At 40.6% G+C, this 20,976-nt stretch overlaps 2 protein-coding genes across 2 annotated transcripts; both read right to left on the bottom strand.

The window, feature by feature from the left end:
- Nucleotides 1-494: 494 nt before the first annotated feature.
- Nucleotides 495-2,242, bottom strand: LOC124189691 (very-long-chain 3-oxoacyl-CoA reductase-like). Its single transcript, XM_046582123.1, has 7 exons — nt 1,885-2,242; nt 1,751-1,797; nt 1,594-1,669; nt 1,306-1,520; nt 1,107-1,229; nt 809-1,024; nt 495-732 (listed from the first exon to the last, which is right to left on the bottom strand). The coding sequence occupies exons 1-7, from the start codon at nt 2,030-2,032 to the stop codon at nt 616-618; spliced, it is 942 nt and encodes a 313-aa protein (XP_046438079.1). The 5' UTR covers nt 2,033-2,242; the 3' UTR covers nt 495-615.
- Nucleotides 2,243-3,057: 815 nt separating this feature from the next.
- Nucleotides 3,058-3,838, bottom strand: LOC124189692. Its single transcript, XM_046582124.1, has 2 exons — nt 3,540-3,838; nt 3,058-3,437 (listed from the first exon to the last, which is right to left on the bottom strand). The coding sequence occupies exons 1-2, from the start codon at nt 3,761-3,763 to the stop codon at nt 3,242-3,244; spliced, it is 420 nt and encodes a 139-aa protein (XP_046438080.1). The 5' UTR covers nt 3,764-3,838; the 3' UTR covers nt 3,058-3,241.
- Between the last annotated feature and the right edge of the window lie 17,138 nt (nt 3,839-20,976).

Genomic DNA, 20,976 nt, shown 5'->3' with positions numbered 1-20,976 from the left:
TTTTTTGAAATATCCAACCTGAAACAAATTGTAAACTTAGATTGTTTTTGTGAGCTTTATACGTAATAAACTTATTGAGCGAGTATTAAAACCTCGCAAAAATCCCCAAGACGGAAATAATTTTTTTTCGTGAAAATAACAAAAAAAGAAAACACCACCACGGGAAAATTACTCATTTTACCCTTCGCCCTCTAAGATGCGTTAGAAAAAAATATTTTTAGTGTTTATTCAAAAGATTGAGTTTCTAGCTGGCGCAACGGTTTGAAAATTAAAAAACCACCGGCTACCCTTAACTCTATTACGATAACAAATTATTTGAAGAAAGATGAGATACTAAGAGAAAAGAGAGGTAAGATATTTTGTGAGAGAGTTTTTTTAACAAAATAAAAATAAAATAAGAATAAATAAAGAAATAAATAAGCGCCTAGTAGGATTTACGCCATACCAAGTAAACACAAAGTAAATTTTAAAATAAAAGTCCAAATTTCTTGTAATTCTACTGAATAGATTTTTATTTCGAACTGTATGTATCAGAGTTGCACGAGTAGAATGCTTGTTTGTGACAGCTATGAACGAGAAACTTGATTATCCTCTGAAGAAAATTGAGTCACTCTTTTACTTTGATTTATTCGCTCTGTTGAGAACTTTTTGGCGATACGACTCCATGAATTTAATCGTATGAGTTGCCATGATACCCGGAATCAGGAATCGTACCATTTCACCCCAGTAAAGCTGTGGAAACAAATAGAATAATAAAATAAAAATTCAGTGGTTGCTGGAAAATGTCAGCAGTCATTCTGTTTTGTACTTGAATTTTATGGAACCAAAATCCAGCGGTGCGATCGTCCAGGCCCAAGTTGGACAAAGCAGCTTTGGCGAAAGTGTCCGGAGTGGGAGCTGTCCAAGTAGACCTCCGCAATTTAGACATATTAGTCACGACAAATCCGGGATGAACAGTTTGAACAGTTACGCCTGAATCTTTCACTTCAGCCGACAAGTCGCGAGAAAACTTGTCGACAAAAGCCTTTAAAAAAAATAAAATGATGGATCCAAATGAGCACAGAATAAAATCAGCTGAAATTTGTCTTCCCGTTGATGTTATATACCTTAGTTGCACCATAAATTGTAGCTAGAGGCGTTGAGAAGGCCCCTGAAATCGATCCAATATTTACGATGACACCCCGATTACGCCCAATCATCTGAGGTAAAATTAATCGGGACATTCGGACCTGTATTATAATCAAATCAAAATATTTAGTGACGGAAACTAAATAGCATATTTGAAATGAATATAATTAAACAAACCATGGACAAGATGTTGCAATTGACGATATCATTAAGGCTTTTTTCGTCAGCGATTTCAACGAATCGTTCGGCGAAGCCAACGGCCATGCCCACGTTGTTGACCAAAATTCCGACCTCCAGCTGACTCAGCTCGGCTTCAATTTTTGAGTAGATCGAATTTCCATCTGTGAAGTCCACTGCGATTGTCTTGATGTCGACCGACGAGAAATCGCTTTCTGCATCCGCACACAAACGCAATTGATTGACAATCAGACTTTGAAATAAAATATAGTGCTCATTTGAACTAACTGATTTCGTTGGCAACTTTCTCAAGTTTTGCCGGCGTCCTGCTGATGAGCACCACATTCAAACCTTCAGCCGCCAACTTTGCGGGGGAAATGAAAATATAGTATCAGAATAAATCGATAACTTTTAATAAGAATTCCAAGAATCAAATAATACACACCAAACGAGCATAGGATTTCCCGATTCCGTCTGTTGCCCCCGTTACCACTGTTGGGAAAACGAATTATTTCAAGAGTTCAATCATTAATAAATCAACTATAAAAAGCCTGTTCTTCAAAATTTTGAATTATATACCTGCCCAGGGGCCACACTTGCTGATGACGAGGCCATGGCCGAGAAGCCGTCCCACGAAAGTTGTGTACACAAAATGGCTCAAGTTGTAAACGATTTTCAAAGTCAACACCAACGCAGTCACGAATCCCAGAATTTCCAGCCCACTCATTCTTTTTGAAACAAGATAAGACGCGTGTTTAAATTAATATACACACAATAAGCGCATACAAATAAATGCCAAGTCGCTATAATAGAATCAAAGATTTTCTGATGATATTGTATAATAATTGTACGAGCGTTGGGTACTGGGTTCTTGCACGTTCTGTCACCACTGAACCAACTCGATTTTGGAGCATGCGCATATCGAATGACGTCCTCGCCCATATTGCCTATACCCAGCAAAACCTTATCCTTGGCACTTGACAACTGTGTAGAGATGAGCATTAGCAGTATAAGAACGGGAACCGATCCATTTTCCTAAGAGTCCAAAGTTCTCCAAAAGCTCATGCGCAACGTTCTCCATTCCGCGTCTCCTTTCGTTCTATATTGCGTCTCCCTCAAACAAGCGCGGCCTTATCAGCTGTATATAGCGTGTGGAGGGGGTGATTCACGCCACACCCTACTCGCATATTTTCCTCCCCTCGTTTTTACAGTGCTCTCATCTCCCCCCTTTTTCCGACTGATTATCAGACATTGTATTCTATGTGTGTCTCTAAGATCCTGAACAGATAACATACTAACATTTTCCGAGATAATAGAATATAAGTTAAACAAATGAATGAGTAAGTCAGAGTTGTGAAAACCTATATTCTAGATAAGCAAAACAGTTATCTGTCGTATACCAAATCCGTCACGGTTAGAGCTAAAAATTTATACCGGGAGAATTTCTATTAATATTGGAACCATTAATATACTCTATACAGACGATATTTCCTGTTAATTTAAGCGAAATCAGTGAGATGGTGGCGACCACCCCTGGTCGATTTGGCTTGGAGTAACTCCAGAGATATGGAGAATTGGCCAACAAGAACAAGTTCTTTTTTTTTCCAGCCCACTTCCGGGTCCATTTTCAACGCACTACCGACTATACTATAGCGGAGGGTGGTGATGGAGACGTCGAACATGGGTCCGGGTTGGGTGAAAACTATATACATATTAACAGAATAGACTGCACGGGAATAACAAAAAATTATATTCAGCCAAACGTTTTTATTGTAGCCTGTTATAATATGTCACATTTATTGTCCAGGTACAAGAGTTCATTTATTATGAAAGGAATTTGTCTGTAAATAAGACATCTCATTACAGAAAAGAATTCATTCGTCAGATGTAAGATACTTGTGACACAGCAGCAGACCGGCTGTAAAAGATTTGACGGCTAGTTCTTTACCGACTTAAGCCCAGGGATAAAATGTGCCATCGGCCGAACGTTCAAGTCGAAATCAATCGGGCGTTGGTCTTCAAATACTGCTTGAGTGTTTGGCTGTTTGCGGCTGTTTCCATTAGCAGCTGAATGTGTCGTCAGTGATGGAATGGACGTGGTTTTGGAATTCAAAATTTGTCGTTGAACTCTTCTGAATAACGAATGATAAAAGAAAATTGAATTTCTTAATTTGATCGACGAAATTGTCCATTAAAAAAAATGCAAATAACAATTATCAAATAATAGAAATTACCTGTTGCTTTCAATGTAATAAGCGCGTGATAATGGCTGCTGCTGATGCTTATTAGAGCTACTGGGATTTGTCTGGGCATTTGTGGCCTCAGCGTTTGAATATTGAGGACGCGGGAACGGATAACGGCTGCCTCCTTTAACGTAGACGGATCCTGCTACTCCCTGGACTCCCAGTTCAGCCATAAATGCGCAGCAAGCGAGCAATGTCAGCAATCGAAGATCCATGTCGACAAATTGGAAACCCCTTTTCAATCGGTACGTTAGCTGTTAAGATAAGAAAGCAACTGATAACATTTCATGTACGACCACCGCTTCTTATATATCCGTGTGCGTCTTTTACCAGTCACGACCCACACGCTCTGCGCCCGCATAATCTAATGGGGAAAATAAAATAAAAGAAAAGAATTTCCTCTTTCGCGATCGGGAATTCCAGCTACTTTCACGGAATCACGTCAGCACATCAGTCTCTCATGGGTCGTCAAGCAGCGCTACTCTGACTCACGAATGTCTACTCGCTTCCGCATCCAGCTATAGTTATTATATGATTAACTACTCCCTCGAGTTCAAAATTTCTCTCTTTTTTGCCTATAGCTATAATAGCTAGACTTCTGGGACGAACATTTCACCATTGTTCTCCGCAAGCCCATCATATTTAAACCGGAATAATCTTCGGTCAACGTCAGTATTAAAGAGGACAAACGGATGCTGGGTGCGGATGAAATGAAATGCTTGTGCATATTATATGCGTCGATCAATGCGCTAAAAAACAAAACTGTGAATTTTCTTTCGTGTGAAAGTATAAGGCTATAAATATGTATTTCTATATTGAGTAATATTTCGTTGCTTTTTGTTTTCAATTCTGTAAAATGCTTGGTATAGCCTACAGCGTCCTAGCTTGACAAATAATCAAACTCTTTGTGTGCAATGCACAAAACGATCTGGGTTATATATTGCTGAATATTTTTGCAGCGTTTAGGCTAGTTTTTTTTTCAAAGCGCAGTGCGGCAGCATCAACGGGAAATTCATCAGACGAGATTTATTGCATAGCCTGTGTATAATACTTTATATGTTATTTACTATGAAATATGCTTGGAAAGAGGAGAGGTGCAGTGTCTGAAAACAAGTTTGCGAACCTTTTATAAATTTTCATGTATATGCAAATAAACAAGTGAACCGACAATGCATGTGATTATGCAGAAACTGATGGATCTGACAATGTGAACATGATGAAGGTCTAGCAAACTATAAAAATAATGTTTTCACGGATATCTACAAAACACTATTTCACACCAGATTGACGGCGGTCTAGTATAAACTAAGATTCAATTCAGACTTACCCTATAGCTATTAAAAGCTGAAAATGCCATCAAAGTATACTTCTTAAATTTTCATATTATTTTAGTGTTTTTGAGTTTTCAATTGAAATTTCATCATTTAATTTCGAATAATAAAAAAAAAATTAATATACCAACCCTTTCCGAAGTTTTAGTGTTCAATATTTTATAGCCGTAATATTAGGTAACTTTTGAAAGCTAAAATATTTAACTAGATTTCTGTTTTCATGTTCTGCGCACGCGTGCCATGAATTGCAGTTGTACTTTTTTTCCAAACGCGGATATGACGAGTGGCTTTTTTCGTAGCCTATAGCGCTTATTGTTCTTGTTAGCTATTTTCCTATTTCGTATCGATGATGTTGTTGCATGTTTCTGTTGTTGCGCATGTCGCATGTTTGGATAACGACGGAGCCAAACGCAACAATGAATAGACATCAGAAAGATGAAAGAGTCGAAAATATAAAGGCTGTGAAGGTGAACTTGGGATAACATATAGTGCTGATGTGTATATAGCCCCGCCGCCGACTTTCCTTTTTATATATATATTTTCTTCTTTTGCGTTCTTTTGTTTCCTTGTGGATGTTGCTGGGGTGCCGTTCGCCGCGTTCACGCAGAGACGGTGATGCTCAACAACTGGACGACTCGTTATTATATATATGTCTTTGGTTTTCCGCATTGGTTTTCAATTGATGGGCTGGCGTGCTATAAGGATCGAAGCTGGAAGCATCAGACGAGCTGCATCATATAAGCGTAAAAGCCCCGCCGACAAAAGCACTCGACGTGTATCATTTTGGCCACACTTTATACAGCATGCTGCGTTCTTTCAAGTCCATATTATATGCGTTTCCTAGCCAACTGCACTGCTCTATACGCTGTGTATATATATATACTATATAGCTCTTTTTTTAAATATAGAGTCAAGCCTCTAGCATCTATAAGTCGTCTGCTAGTCTAGCAAACGTCAGAGTTTTTAGTCTCCAATCAATCACCTTTTCTTAGTGTTCTTTTTGCCCTACATTCTCGCCTGTGGTCTCCTTTTGTTGACTGAAAACCCGTGATCTCGGTGTAACAGGGCAATAATTTTTCTGCTGATTGTAAAATTCTGTGTGCTTGATCTTGCTGTCCCAGCCACCAACATGAGTCAGGTCGACGGTGGCGACATCTCTGAGCCTGGCTCGGCAACTTCGGCAACTTCTGCCATAACTTGTGGCTTTTGCCAAAAATCGTTCAAAGGGAAGAAAAGTCGAAAGTTCTGCTCCACGAACTGCTTTCAAGATTTCCAAAAAGCAAACAGCAGCAAGCAGTCAACCAATGTCGCAAGTTTTCTCACCCTAGCCAATAGTGATCAGGATGTTTACTCAACTCCAAATACAGTCTCCAAGCCTAAACGTCTGTTGTCTGCGGATTCCAGCCCAGATGTATCCATGTCAGATCCTAAGAAAATTCGTTACGAAGACTACAGCAGCCTCACCAACGACTCCGAGCTTTCTCACCTTGATGCCCTCAACAGAGAAGATATTTGCAAGAAATTAATGGCGGCTATTGACTTTATTAAGACCCAGCATGAACGTATCTCCAAGCTGGAATCCGACCTGGTGGATGTAAAGCTCGCCTTCGCGGATGCGATGACTCTTCGATTCGTCGACCAGCGTGCTTCCTTGACTTCTCAACCTGCCGTTCCGGTTCACTCGGGCAAACCTCTGTACTCACAAGCCGTCCGAGGCCAGCAAGCTCCCGTCCTCGTAGCAAGTTATTCATCCAGCGCCATGCCTCCTGACCGAATCTCACTGGCTGGATTGGAGAAGCTCCTTGATTCCGGCGCTGGTGGCCCGGTTCCAGCGTCAGTCAGGCAAAAGGACAACAACATTTTCGTCCGGCTTAACGACCCAGCTGACCTTGATCGTGCCAAATCTATTCTGGAATCCAAGGCTGGACCTGACAGTGTAAATATTTTTAATTCTGTATCTCGTCCTACCAAACTGTACCCTGCTGTTGCCTTGTTTGTTGATTTGAGCTACCTGCCAAGTTTGAAGGATGAGTTAATGTTGAGGAACTTTGGGTTGAAGGGTAAAATCGATTCGGTGTCACAACTGTTTGCTAAGCCTAACTCTTCCAAGGGCCATGTCAAAATTCTTTTCAACTGTAAAGAGACTCGTGATCTTGCCATCCTTAACGGTGTGGTTGATTTTTTCAACACCACCGCCCGTATTGTTGAAATTCTTTTAGACCGAGAGGTCCGCCGATGCTTTAAATGTCAAGGATATGGCCATGTTTTGGCGACATGTCGTGATCCTAAGCCCAGCTGTGGTAAATGCGCTGGTCCACATCTTACTAGAGACTGCTCTAGCAAGGTATGGAAATGTGTGAATTGCAAAGGTGATCATCAAGCTGGTGATCGACATTGTCCCTCCCAAATGAAAGCCGTGGCAAGATACAGGATTAGGATGGAGCGTGCTTAATGCCTGACAATACTGTAAATCCTAATCGCCTTTTCAGATGTTTGCAAGTAAATCTTCGTCATTCAAAGGTTGCATCTGCCTCCTTGGCGGAGGTGATTTTAGAAAACAAATTTGATGTAATCCTTATTCAAGAACCTTATGCTAAGAACAGTAATTCTCCCACAGTTTCAAATATTCCTCCTGGCTATATATCTTTTCACTCTCTCTCCAAAGATCATGCATATGGTTCGGCTGTTCTTGTCAGGCTCTCTCTTGCCACTACCTTCCGGGCAGTTTGTCGCAGCCAGTCCAACCACATTGCGGCCGTTGATTTGTACACTCCATTTGGTACCTTCCGCTTTATTTCAGCCTATCTTCGTCCATCTATCAATGACGTAGTGACTCAGTTTATCTCTGGCATCGGTGGCATTCTTAACAAGCTGTCGATCGTCGCAGTCGATTCTAATGCCTTGAACAAAATCTGGAACAGCAAATGTACCAACGCTAGAGGGACTGAATTGGAATCTGTAATTTCAGATAACTGCCTGCAAATCTTAAATCAGCCTTTAGACCAACTTTCATTCGTTCCTGCTGGCACCTCATTTCTCGATCTTACGCTTGCTGGGAGCTCTGTCAAAAGCTCTCGTTGGTTTTTTCCATCTATTCCTTCCATGTCTGATCATCCCTACATTTACTTTGAGATAGATCAACGGTCAACTTCCTCTAACCCTTTCAATTCAGTAAGTACTAAGGTCCGTACTCCTCATATATCCCGTATCAATGTTGAACAATTTCGTGGCAAGGTCTCTGCTGCTATCAAGCTTCTTTTAATGCAATCCTGTGTAACGACTCAAAGCATCGACTCATCGATTGAAGAGTTATGTGTGCTCATTTCCTCTGCTGCTCGTTCCTCCAGAACAAGCAAATTGCTTGAGCCTGGTGCTCGTAATATGCCATGGTGGTCCAAAGAACTGTGTGGTCTTCGTCACAAAACACGTCAGGCCTTTAAGTTGTGGTCAGCCCAGCGTACAGAGGTGAATAAAAATTCCTTCAAAGTCCTGAAAGCTTCTTACCAGCGTGAGATTCGTAAGGCTAAACAAGGTGCTTGGAAGCTCCTCTGTAGTTCCAATCCAGGGAGTAGTGACCTGTTCTCTGCCCTGAATGCTGCCTCTGGGAAGTTATCTTGTATTGGTCTCCCTACCGTGATCTGTATCGATGGCATTGAAATATCTGAACCCCTGGCAATTTTAGAAAAATGTGCCCAACATTTCTTTCCTGAGCCTCCCCCGTCTGAAGACGTTCATCTCCCTGCCGAGAAACTTGCAGAGTCGTATTCCTTTTCATCTCATTCCCCCTCATTCATCTTCCCTCCAATAACATCTGAAGAACTGGCATCGGCAGTCACATCTATGAATGTTAAGTCTTCTCCTGGACTTGATGGTCTCTCCACAGCCTTGATCAACTCCTGTTTTCCATTGATCACCGACCATCTTTTAAATATTATGAATGCTTGTTTTTCCCTCTCCTACTTTCCGACTTGTTGGAAAGCTGCTAAAGTTGTCGTCATTGGCAAACCCAACAAGCCTGCCTACGATTCTCTTAACAGTTTTCGCCCAATAAGTGTTGTCAATACCTTGGCGAAAGTTCTGGAAAAATTGATCTTGAGCCGGGTCAGGTGGGTGGCGTCTACCTGTCAGTGGCTAAGTCCTAGTCAACACGGCTTTATTCAGGGTAAATCTACTGAATCTGCAGCACACTCCCTGATCTCTTTTTGTGAATCTTCCAACAAAGCCAAGTGTACTACAGCCTGTGCCTTTTTAGATATAAAAAGTGCATTTGATGCGGCGTGGCATCCTGCCATTATTTCAGCCCTTGATAGTCGTCATTGTCCACGTTATCTGACCCAATTAATCGTGAGCTTTCTCTCAGACCGCACAGCGCTTTTCTCTCTAAACGACTCTTCTCTGACGGTAAATGTTGGCCTCGGCTGTCCTCAAGGTGGCGTTCTGTCACCCTTCCTTTGGTCTGTTTTAATTGATGATGTGCTGCGTCTCTGCTTTCCCTTCCTTTCTTTTAATGTTGGGTTTGCTGATGACCTTACTGTGGCTACGGCCCACAAAGATCCCACCATAGCTACTCGCAACTTGCAGATCATGTGTGATCAGGTCAACAATTGGTGCTTGAGCAAAAAAATGTCACTTAATGCTAGTAAAACTGTTTTCATGCTGGTAAACAAAAAATTAATAAACTGCTCGCACCTCAGTTTGACAATCAATGGGTTGTCCATATCCCCTTCCACTGAGACCGTCTTTCTTGGCCTCACAGTTGACTGTCGCCTTAAGTGGCTAGTCCACGTTAATCGAAAAATTGCGGCGGCCAAACGTGTTTATTTTTCTCTAAGAGCGGCATTGAAATCAACGTGGGGCTATGACAAATATAGACTGAAATTTTTATACTATTCTGTTGTTGAACCGTTCCTGCTGTATGGCTGTTCCGTTTGGGCTCCTATGCTCTCTTCTAAGAAAAACATAAAGCTACTCCGCTCGTTTCAGCGTTCTGTTACCCTTCCGCTTTCCAGTGCCTTCAAATCTGTCTCGACAGAGAGTTGTCTTGCTCTCTCCAATATCCTTCCGATCGATTTGCGAGTGCTTGAAACCACTTACATGCGTTATTACTCTAACTCCACCGGCCACTTCTCTCTTGCGTCCTCGAAGTGGTTAACAAGCCGTTTGCCTGGCCTTACAACGTCCGCCAAATATGATTTGCCCATGCTGCACTCTCACCCATTACTGCCTCCCTGGGAGCCCTTTTTACAACCTTCACTCCTTGTTGAGGGTTGCGAGTTGCTAGCCCCTAATGACAAATCTGTTTGCATCTTTGTCGCTGCTACAGCAGTGCCACGCGGATCGTATGGTGGTTGTTACGTGGCGACTAGCCATGCTGAAATCACAGATTTAGTAAATGGACCTGTTCCTTCTACCTGCGCTTTTCTTGCTTTACAGCTTACGGTTTTGAGTGCGATCACGATGGCTTCCCGTCTATTAGAAGAGGGTCTCAGTGTCGATATAATTGCAATCGACCCTTCTGCCTTTACGTTCACTCGCTATTTCTCTAAACTTTCTGCAATTCAACGTCTTTGTCTAGACATGCTTGTCCCCTACCGAGATAAGATACGATTGTTTATTTGCCAACTCTCAAAGTCTGTAGGCCTTCAGCTTGCCATCGCTGGCTGTCAACTTCCTGGTGACAGTCTTGACAGTCTTTATAACCTTCCCAGATTACTTCCTTCTAAATCTTCAGCTCGACTCACGATTAAAAAGATAGCCGAGGAATTGTGGGATTCGGAATGGCGGAGCTGCTCAAATGGAAAAATGACTAGGGAATTTTTCCCAACGATTGAGTCCGTCAGACATATTCCAACTCACCAGCTCTGCCGTCAGATCGCCCAAGTCCTTACCGGCCATTCTCTACTTAAAGAACATCAGTTCCGCTTTAAATTTGCCAACTCTCCGGTCTGCACCTGTGGCAGTCCTACGGAGTCAGTGGAGCATTTTATTTTTCACTGTCCGCTCTTTTCCAAGCAACGTCTTCCTTTTGCTGCGACTTGCATCTCTATTGATGGCTCTTGGCCTAGGTCATTGCATTCCATTCCATCGAACCCCATTTTATGGGAAGCCTTTCGGCAGTTTGTACGCTCAACTAATCGCCTGATGTGGAAAGAGGTGTAGGGTGTCACCCGTAATTGCTTGAATATTGGCTCTGGTCTCTATTCTCCTCCATTCTTGTACCTTACCGCTCTCGATGTTCACTCTTGGCCCTAAGATTTACTTAGGTTGCCCAGGAGGTCATCTCGCGGTTCTTATCTTGTGTAAATTGCGGCTCTGCTCCCCTGCTGGTCAGGAGAGTGTGAGCCCTTGCATTTAATTGTACATATTGATCTTATGCCCAATCTCTAACCTCAAGCTAGCCAGAGATTTTCCCGCTGTAACTGTGTTCACCGCTCTCTGCTTGGTGGAGGCTGTACCGGTGGCCGTCGGCTGATGGTCTTGAAGGTGCAACCAAACCGGGTAGACTCCAAAAAGCCAAGCAGAGCTCGCGGATGATCGCCCGCCCAGCGTGGTGTAAATAGGCCCAGTTTCCCTTTTCGTGTTGTCTTATTCGTGTTGTTTTATTCGTGTATTAGTTTTCGCCATGCACAATGTTCCCTGTATATTGCCCTTATCCTGGCCTCTAATCCCTCCCATGTGCCTCTGGTTCCAACACCATCCGTGAGTGGCGCCACGGGTACAAGAAATGTACATATGTGTTGTATCTATATTGCCATGAAACTGTACAATACATTCGAGCGACACTCCTGCAGGAGGTAACGCTCAGTTAAAAAAAAAAAAAAAAAAAAAAAAAAAAAAAAAAAATATAGAGTCAAGCCTCAAGATTGTTTACTTGGGTTTACTTGCGAGCTGTGCTGTTTTGCTGCTGCTGGCGTGCTGTGTTATTGCGTTACGTATAGGTTATATTAATATTGATTTCTTTAACACGTATATGGTAGACAGAGTACACGGTCGTGTTGAGACTTTCTCCTGAACCGCGAAGTGTACCTTATCAAAACTTATAATAATAAATGTCATCTCCATGCTGCCGGTATTATTTTAACAACAGCAGAACAACAGTCTTTTTTTTTATTCGGATACAGCATATGTAGGTGGTATTATCTGAATTATGTAACCTCTCTATAGTAATATAGTTCAAAGAGTATAAACGTAATTAAGGAATACATGTTGATAAGCCCCCTATGCTTATGGTCTATATAGGCCTATATCAAAATCGAAGATAATTAATCTGATAGCTCAAAAAGTCTTCATCGACAACAAGAAAATTGGTTGCGACAGAAAAGAAAGATAATATACAATATATAGAAGATATTAACGAAAAGAAAAAAAATCGAAACGGAGAATAATAAAATCGGGATATCAATTTGTCAAATTTATTTTGAAAAGGCAACAAATCCCCACTTATTTATATTGAAGCCTTATTGAGAAGAAATGTATATATAACCAACGGAAGAACGCTTCAAAAAACCAAACGAGGATGGATGGACGTCGTTTGATTTATCATTGATGTTTTCCGTCCTATTATAAAGTGTAGGCTATACTGTAGCTCCATGTAAGAGCACATGGAGGAAATGTAGTTTAAAATAAAATAAAAAACTGCTGTGCTGTGAGTCGTCGATGATATTCCATCATGATATCGTAAATTATATCTGTTTCCATAACGATGAAAGGTTTTAAATGTATCCCAGGGTGTTTGTTCTATTCCGGTATATATTAGCCTTTTGGGCTTTTGTTCTCGCTTTTGTGTTATCAAATGCGTAATAATATGAGTCCATAATAATCCTGGACGTACGACTAATATAATGACTAATTCATTCACGTCACGTGTCAAGTTATGTCCTTTCCATTGGACTTGAATGACTTTACTTTTGTTTTTATCGTGTAATCCGTTCAAGCGGAAGCAAAATAAAAGACGTAGGTGCGATTTCCGCGAGCTTTGCAACTCATAAAGTAATCACTTATAAGTTGCTGGCGAACGTTCTTCTTCCTTTTCCGGTTTTACTCACATGTTTATTATAAGATTATTAGAACTATCCGTACGTCTTATCACTTATTACGGATAGAAGAAAAGAAAAATTAATCCCACAGGATTGAGCTCTTTCCCCTAGTTTTAGATCGTTTTAGATTTCTAATTAATCAGCTAATAGAAAGCGATTTGTACAAATTGTATACAAGTGATGGAAAGTTAAAATCATCCATCATTATTAATTGTTCACCAGCCTAATTTTACGCCTTGATACTGTATGTAATAGATTATAGATTTAGATTGGCCGAGTTAACTAGGTATTTATATATATGATAAAAAATAAGGTCGGAAATAATATACGGTGTAGCCTATTGTTAACTTCAAGTTATCCTTATCTTCGTCTCGTTTTGTAACTGGAACCTGCTAACTCCCATATGCCGGTGGCAAGTAACTAATATCAAGGATATCAGTAACTGAGAGGCTCCATTAGTGCTGCTAAAAGAATTTGATGATGGACGTGAATTTGCACTATACCCGGTATTATTATATTTGGGCTATAGACTGTAACTCGATATTTTGTTTTGCACGCTCTGATGCACGGTTTACATCTTCCTGATAATCCTTTGCAGCAGCGATTCACTAACAATCATTTCCGTGTGCCCAACAGGCCGTCACAGTGCATTATTACAACACTTTCAAATGGTGAGCGATATATTAGTATAGCGAAGCATAATAGTCCTCCGCTTCCTTATTCATCGTCCAAGCGGAAGTTGAAACCATATATTGAAAATAAAGTTGTGTGCTTCTGGGTCTCTTGTATAATCGTTGAATCGCTACCTACCTGTAAACTCTCAAAGTCTTTCTGTATAATAATATCCGGCTTCCCTCTCTCTCCACAGCACCCTTCAATCGTCAATTATTCAAAAAGGATATATTAAGACTTAAGAGCTTGCTGAAAAAATAAAAGAGTCGTTGAGTTGTCTATTACAAATGGAAATGGATGAAAATGCCCCATTAAAAGACGGTGTTAGCCGAAATAAAAAGGCTCAGTTAGCCCAGCACCATTATAATTGTAAAATATTTTTGCATATCTGTAACTTGTGAGAGAGGGTTTAGGCTATATATCTGACTCGGAAACAAGTATATAATAACGCTGCTGAGACGAAACCTCAAAGAAAAAAAGCAGAGCAAGAAAGACATTTTTGAGGAGACATTTTTATTTTCCCTTGATGCAGCAGATAAGAGGAGCGAGAAAGAAGGGAGCACTTGTCGAAAGTGGTTTGCCATTCCATTTGAGGTGGAATGACACCAGAGTTGGTATATATGCTGCTGTGGCTGTGAGACATTATGCGAGACAGCAGACAAGAAAAGAGAAAATAATACATATTATAATATGAAAACGTGAGAGCTATAAATATATATAGTTGCTGCTTCCACGCAGCAGAATTTGAAGTCGTTGACATTGCTTGGAATTGAACAAATGGGGTGATCCCACTCTATGAGTCTCTTATACAGAGCTATGATAATACGACTTCTACGAATATATAAGATAAGACACAGAGTGCACGGGGTTGAGTTTCTCTGTGGCTGGTGTTAATGGGCATGCATATTTTATACATGTATAGAGAGGCATCACAATGTTCATGTTTATTTATTTTCTTATCAAGAGAATACGGTATACTTTATAGGCTTAATGGGCCTTTTCATTTTGCCACACCAATAACTCAGGGCTGTATAAACGCTTATAGCTGTTGACGTTGAAGAAAGAGTGGCGCATTTCCCATCAGCGATTCCGTCATAATTAAAAGAGATAAGTATCAATTCAGAACAGTTAAGAAAAAAATATCATTAACAAAGTCCATGTTGGATATAACCACCAACGGAGAGCTGTTTATACATTGGATCTAGATGCTGAGATTTGATGAGTCTCCCGTGTTCGAGATGGGAAATCGGTTGCTCTTTGTCATGTGGTGTCACAATATGCTTCATCACTGTCATCTCCTCATCAAATATATATGTATCATCATCAGTATACACACACCCGCTTATTCTTATCGTCTGTGGGAGGGACCCAGCAGCAGCTTCCAAGAACAAACGAAAAGAAAAAAAAGGATATAGAATAAAGAGCATCGCTTGTTTTTTTGTCCTCGTGACGTAAATCCCCATTTTCTTTAGTTTTCTCTGGCCTCCTTTTTCTTTTGGGTGCAAAGGCTATACTATCAGCCATACATGTGATGGGTATTAATGATGGCAGACTCCCGATAAGGCCAGACCACAGCACAGCACACACATGGTTCCCGCCCTTCAACTGTCATCCCGCATATAATAGCCTTTGCGTTTTCTAGCTGTTCTATAAGTCTGATGGCTGAAAGCAATATGTTTTCTTTTATGGTCGTTAATTTCAATTTTTTTTTCTTTCTTTCTTTACATTAGTTTCTCCCGCGGTTGGGTTACAGTGAAAAATATACTAAGGAGAACGGAAGTGAAAGGGCATCCGACCTGAGTAAACTCGCAAGCGAAAAAACCCAAATCCCCACGAAAGAAAAATAAAAGGCGATTACAAGAATTTTCAATGTATCGCAATGTATAATAGCGGTGATACACAAATTGTTCTTTATACATGTTACATTTAATGTGTTATTTTTTTGGCGAGGAAGGAAAATAATGTTCCTTTAAAAGTTGTGAAACTTGTAAATTTTATGAATACAGTTAATCGATTTTTAAGCTTTTAAAATCTAAATTACGTTTTTAAAAAAATTTAATAATTTTACCGTGGATTTGAGTTTCGTTTTTCTGCCGACAGTGTCGCTAGTAGCGCCCGTACCGCTGAAACTGTATTTTTTAGAAAGGCGAAATTAAAAATTAAAACAAATAAAAAAGAATTCCATTAATTAGACATCCAGAGCGATGAAAAAAATAATAATCTGGATTTTCCAACATTTGTAAATAAATTACCTTAAAAATTTGCGACAAATTTAAACATCCAATCGGTCTAGTGGCCATAGCGCGTGATCGTGACGATGGCACTTGAGTGTTCAAGTCCTAAAAGAAGCTGATATGATGAGTACTCCATGCACCACTCATGAATGACACTGTTGATAACTGTAGTCTCACCAATACCTGATTAGCTTTCATCTTTATTTTCGACAAAGTTTCCACGTATTTAGATATTCTTTCGATTTTATCGACTATCATTTCAACCCCACTGGCACTGTGGTTAGCGATCCGAGTGCTCGTCTAAAACAGACCCGTATAGAGTAGGACTGGTGTTCGATCCCAGTGAAAGCCTGAAATGATGACGATTCGGTTAACATGCATCACCAACTGAAGGTTAATGTCGATAATACCCCATACAATCTTCTGATAGGCTTTATTTATTTGTTTGCAGCTTACGAGCGTGACACCTTTTTGAATCGGATTTTGGAACAAATCCGTATTGGATCAATAAATCCTCGAATAAATCGACAAATAAAGACGAGTTGTCGAGAATAGTGTCGACCTTTGGCTCGTGGCTATCATCCGTTATTCTCAATAAATCAAATCAAACTGTGATGTAAGAGTGAAAGGGTAGCACAAAAGCAAGACAAATGTTGAACGTAAAGTTCCAAGGGCACAGTGCTGTAGAGCAGCATATCATCCATTATAGCTAGAGACTATTTGGAGAGAGATCATGTTCTACTCTCTCTCAGCCAATGGGTTTGTATATAACAAAGGAATGCTGGTCATAGACTCCCTATATTCTTTCGATTCTTTACTCGCCGTCTCTCCATCAGGGGACACAAATTATTTGGACTGAATAAGCTCCAGGTTTTCTTGGGCAATGCAGTAATGGATAGATTTATTTTTTTGTTTAGATATATCTTGTGTATTGGTCTTTGTATTTTATGATGCCATACCACCAGTGATTCTCTTGGCCCCGCCTTATTGGCGACCCCAGCACTCCCAACACTAAATAAGAGACTCTGCTCGCTGTTGGGGATCTATTATATATCTCTCACGCCGGGTGCCTTTTGCTTTTCCATCGGAGAAAATGAGAATGCCGTCTTATACAGCGTGTCACTCGTCTTGTCCGGCCGGCAGTCTATATAGATTGTTGTTTTTTTGTTTGTGCGCCAGTGTTCTGTAATCATATAAGGATGGACCGATTGGCCAACTGACCACTGGAACTTTGCCTATAGTGTCCCAATCCTTTCGTCTCGCTCATGTTCTATCCCATAGCATACACCCTCCCTTTTATCCATTCCGATATAAATCTGAAACTTGAATGTCAAATTATGTGTAATACAAATATATACGAATCATCAATGAATATAAGGAATAGAGAAAAAAAAATGAGTAGTAATATATAGCCGGAAAACTGTCTTAGTTGTTGGAGGGGGGCTATATACTGTATACCAGCATCATCGCGTTTTCATCACGGTCGAATGAACCGGAAATCAGAGAACGAGATGATGGCATATACATTGGAAAGCCAACGGGATTGAAATAAAGGCCCGTCGAACCAACGACATTTTTATAGACGAGGCCCCTGAAAGAGTATACAAGTGTATAATAGGGCGGTAAATTAGGGCCTGGCTACTATATTATATTATGTATTAGTTTAGACTTCCAGGTCCATTAGACGTTGGTTTCATTTCAATCATCAAATCAACAAACTTTGAAAGGAGCCATTCCTCTTCTTATTCGATATTTACACATTCGAATAATCTTTAGATTTCTTAACATTCATTAATTACGGTTAATGTGGGCAACAAAAGAATTCATTTGCTACACATATTAATATGAAGGATGAAAACGAAGGCTGGGCGACTTATTGGATTAATAACGGGACGTCTCATCATCATCTGCTGTGAATGCAATGTCATCTATCCTATATGCACCCTTATACACGTCACGTAGATTTACCAGACTTTTGCTGATTGCTTGGCTAATATGATGGATCTCATATAGCCTATATACAGGCCTATATTATAAGATAGGCTAGCTAATATGCTGCTATTTCATTCAACACGGGGCAGCTAGTTTTTGCATACTAGTATAGTAGTTGATGCTGGTCGTAGAATACATGTTTTAGCAGCATATACATAAACTTGGATATACCATTCACAAACTTAAGGAAGGCTGAACGACTTATTTGCCTGCTGCCTTTTGTAAATATGCTTTTGCAAAGTTGCAATTTCAAAACTTGAAACAAGCTGCTGACATTAGTGCAAACTAAGCGCTAAAGGCCAACTTAGAAAGCCGCAATATAGCAATTTCCCGTTGACAAACAGCATCAGCCAGCGGTTTGCCGTATAATATATCTGCATATGGCACCATATATTATATAGGGACAGCTTAGATGTACCACGCGCATTGATGTATTTTTTTTTTTAAATGAGGTGTGTATTCGCCGAAGGCGAATGTTACCAATTTATTGTCATAGGCATGGTAAAATACAAGAGTCACATTATTATGAAGTAGAGATAAAATAAGGATAAGAGAGGGGGATGGGAGAAGAGAGAGGGAACCGAGAGGAAAGATTAGGCAGAAGATCGAAAGTAGAACTGGAATTCTGGAAAGTGAAGCGGAGCGGCACGCGATTGAAAAACTGAGTAAATAAGAATAAGAAGACTAAAACGAATAAAAAGACGCCGCTGCCGACCCCCCAGATAGACCGGTGCGACGAGATGCTGATTTGGATGTCACCAGCACCGCGAAGCAACGGACGACTCTTACGGCCACGGTCCGGTTAAGGCGCCCGCTAGAGCCTGAGGATGAGAGCAGGGTTAAAAGCGCCAGAAATTAGGGCACGAGGGACTCATGCGAAACAAAAGAGCGGCCAAAATGCATCAACTAAGAGCACGAGTAAAGAGAATAGGAAGACTAAACAGAATAAAAAGACGCCGCTGCCGACCCCCCAGATAGTCCGGAGCGACGAGATGCTGATTTGGATGTCACCAGCACCGCGAAGCACCGGACGACTCTTACGGCCACGGTCCGGTTAAGGCGCCCGCTAGAGCCTGAGGATGAAAGCAGGGTTAAAGCGCCAGAAATTAGGGCACGATGGACCCATGCAAAAATGTACAGAGTACCAAGACGCAACTAAGAGAAGAAGTAAAATATAAAGAACTGGGAAAAGGTGGTGGTGGTTAAAGTCTTTTGATAGAACATAGGAATTTAACAAGCGAAGACCAAAGAATTTTGGATTGGGAGAAAGCGTCTAATGGGACTGGCCACGACAGCTTTAACTCAACCGCAGAATTAATAAGGCTGACTCTGTGTACGGCGTGGCTGGTACAGACAAACAAAATATGAGCCACATCTTCCACTTCCCCTGAAAGGCAGGGACAGAGCGGTGACGGAGACTTTTTTATTTTAAAGAGAAAGTTGTTTAAGCCGCAGTGGCCCGAGAGAAAGCTGCAGAGAAAGAAGGGTAATTTAGAGGAGGACAAAATCGAGGCGGATTCCACTGAGGGAAAGAACATTGATGTATATAACAGATAATACGTGTCGTTTCCCCTAAACGAGTCTCGATGGTCACAAGGTCAATTAGATTGGGACCACTCCCCGGATATGTTTACAATTATCGCCAAAACCGCGCTATAGGACCCAATAAATCATATCGTTATTCTTAGTTAACGAACTCACTGGGGGTCATTGTTCTATATGCTGTATACTGTGACGCACTCAATTATTTCTAGGTATGTTTGGAGTTCTATAGAAACGACTTATGAAAGATAAATGATTAAGAGAAAAGATATTCTTATTTAATTGTGTGTGTTGAAGTTGCTCTGGTTTAGTGGTTTGTGACATCAGCAGTTCAATATAATTAAACTAATATACATCTGGTATAAATATCATTATTAAATCATCACATCTGTTTGATATTATTTCGCTGCATTAGCCAGCAAATTCACTAATTGTTAAAATTCAACAGTTATTCAACAATATAAGAGGGAAATCCAAATGTTCAATGATGATGGGACATTATGAAGAGGTGCATATGTACGCACTCTAATTAGATTTTCACTTCTGTGAGTCAGCTCTCTACTTGAATATTGACGTGAATGCGCCAGGTTGTCGCGCTCATTTCCGATGCAGTTTCTTTTCTCTTAAAATGAAATTAAAAAAAAACGCAATGCTGTTGGTCTTGTATATATATATTCACCTCACGGAAGTTTATTCTTTCCTTCTTTCTCAGCCAAATAAATAGTAGATTGTTTATATATATATATAACATTAAGTATATAACTGCTAGCCCTTGGGTCGCCTTGGGTATACGGGATATAGACAGCAGCAAAGCACACACAAATGCAATAAAGACGAAAGAAGTCGACACTCTTACTGCATGTGATTTAATTGAAATAAGGACCGGAAGAGGCTTGAATCCCTTGAATCACGATTTTTTTTTTCTCTCTCCTATAGACAGGACGTCCAATCATGTTATATTTCGACGTCGAAAAGGTGACAAATTATTTATTGCCGGCCACTCAGCGCAATTTAGTCGTCGTACGTCGTTCTCGCTAGTAATTTAAACAAAAAATTCTAAAGGGCTTATTATTATAGGCCTATATATTATGACGTCTAATACCATATTGCTGGGATGCTGTCGTTCGCGTTCAAAGTATATTAGAAAGAGATATTTTGCTGGATAATAAAAAGAAAAAAATAGAATCTTCCGCAAATTTGACTCTTTTGATTTCACAGTCGAACTCGATCCCTCGGGAAATGCACTCGTGACAGTTATACTAACACAGCTAGCAACAAAGGTATAGAACAAGCGGATAACCAATAACCAGTTCACCCGTTGTCAAAAGTCAACAGATTCCTATCCTGTTTTCCTTATTTTGTCTGCTGGGTTCGTCTCGTCATATACATATTGTTTTAGAGTCTCTCTCTAATAGAGATGCGGTTAACCTATAATTCGAAAATGAAATAAAAAAACGACGAGCGTACGGAACCGGTGCTGTGCGCGCAGCCCATAAGCGAAAATCACCCACACGAGCACCGCCCTGCTGTTGCTGTGTGCTGGAGCAAGCGCATGTGCTTGAAAGACGCGCTGGATCCTATAATACTATATACTGATGCTGGCGCCGTTGGTGGGAGTAGA

The sequence above is a fragment of the Daphnia pulex genome, chromosome 3 (assembly GCF_021134715.1).
Source record: "Daphnia pulex isolate KAP4 chromosome 3, ASM2113471v1".
Taxonomy (NCBI): domain Eukaryota; kingdom Metazoa; phylum Arthropoda; class Branchiopoda; order Diplostraca; family Daphniidae; genus Daphnia; species Daphnia pulex.
This window is presented reverse-complemented; position numbering and strand designations above follow the sequence as displayed.

Coding starts and splice junctions, on each gene's coding strand:
- LOC124189691 (XM_046582123.1), bottom strand. CDS start 2,032: ATGAGTGGGCTGGAAATTCTGGGATTCGTGACTGCGTTGGTGTTGACT. Junction 1,798..1,884: donor CAAGTGTGGCCCCTGGGCAG/GTATATAATTCA, acceptor TTTTCCCAACAG/TGGTAACGGGGGCAACAGAC. Junction 1,670..1,750: donor GGAAATCCTATGCTCGTTTG/GTGTGTATTATT, acceptor TCCCCCGCAAAG/TTGGCGGCTGAAGGTTTGAA.
- LOC124189692 (XM_046582124.1), bottom strand. CDS start 3,763: ATGGATCTTCGATTGCTGACATTGCTCGCTTGCTGCGCATTTATGGCT. Junction 3,438..3,539: donor TATTACATTGAAAGCAACAG/GTAATTTCTATT, acceptor TTCGTTATTCAG/AAGAGTTCAACGACAAATTT.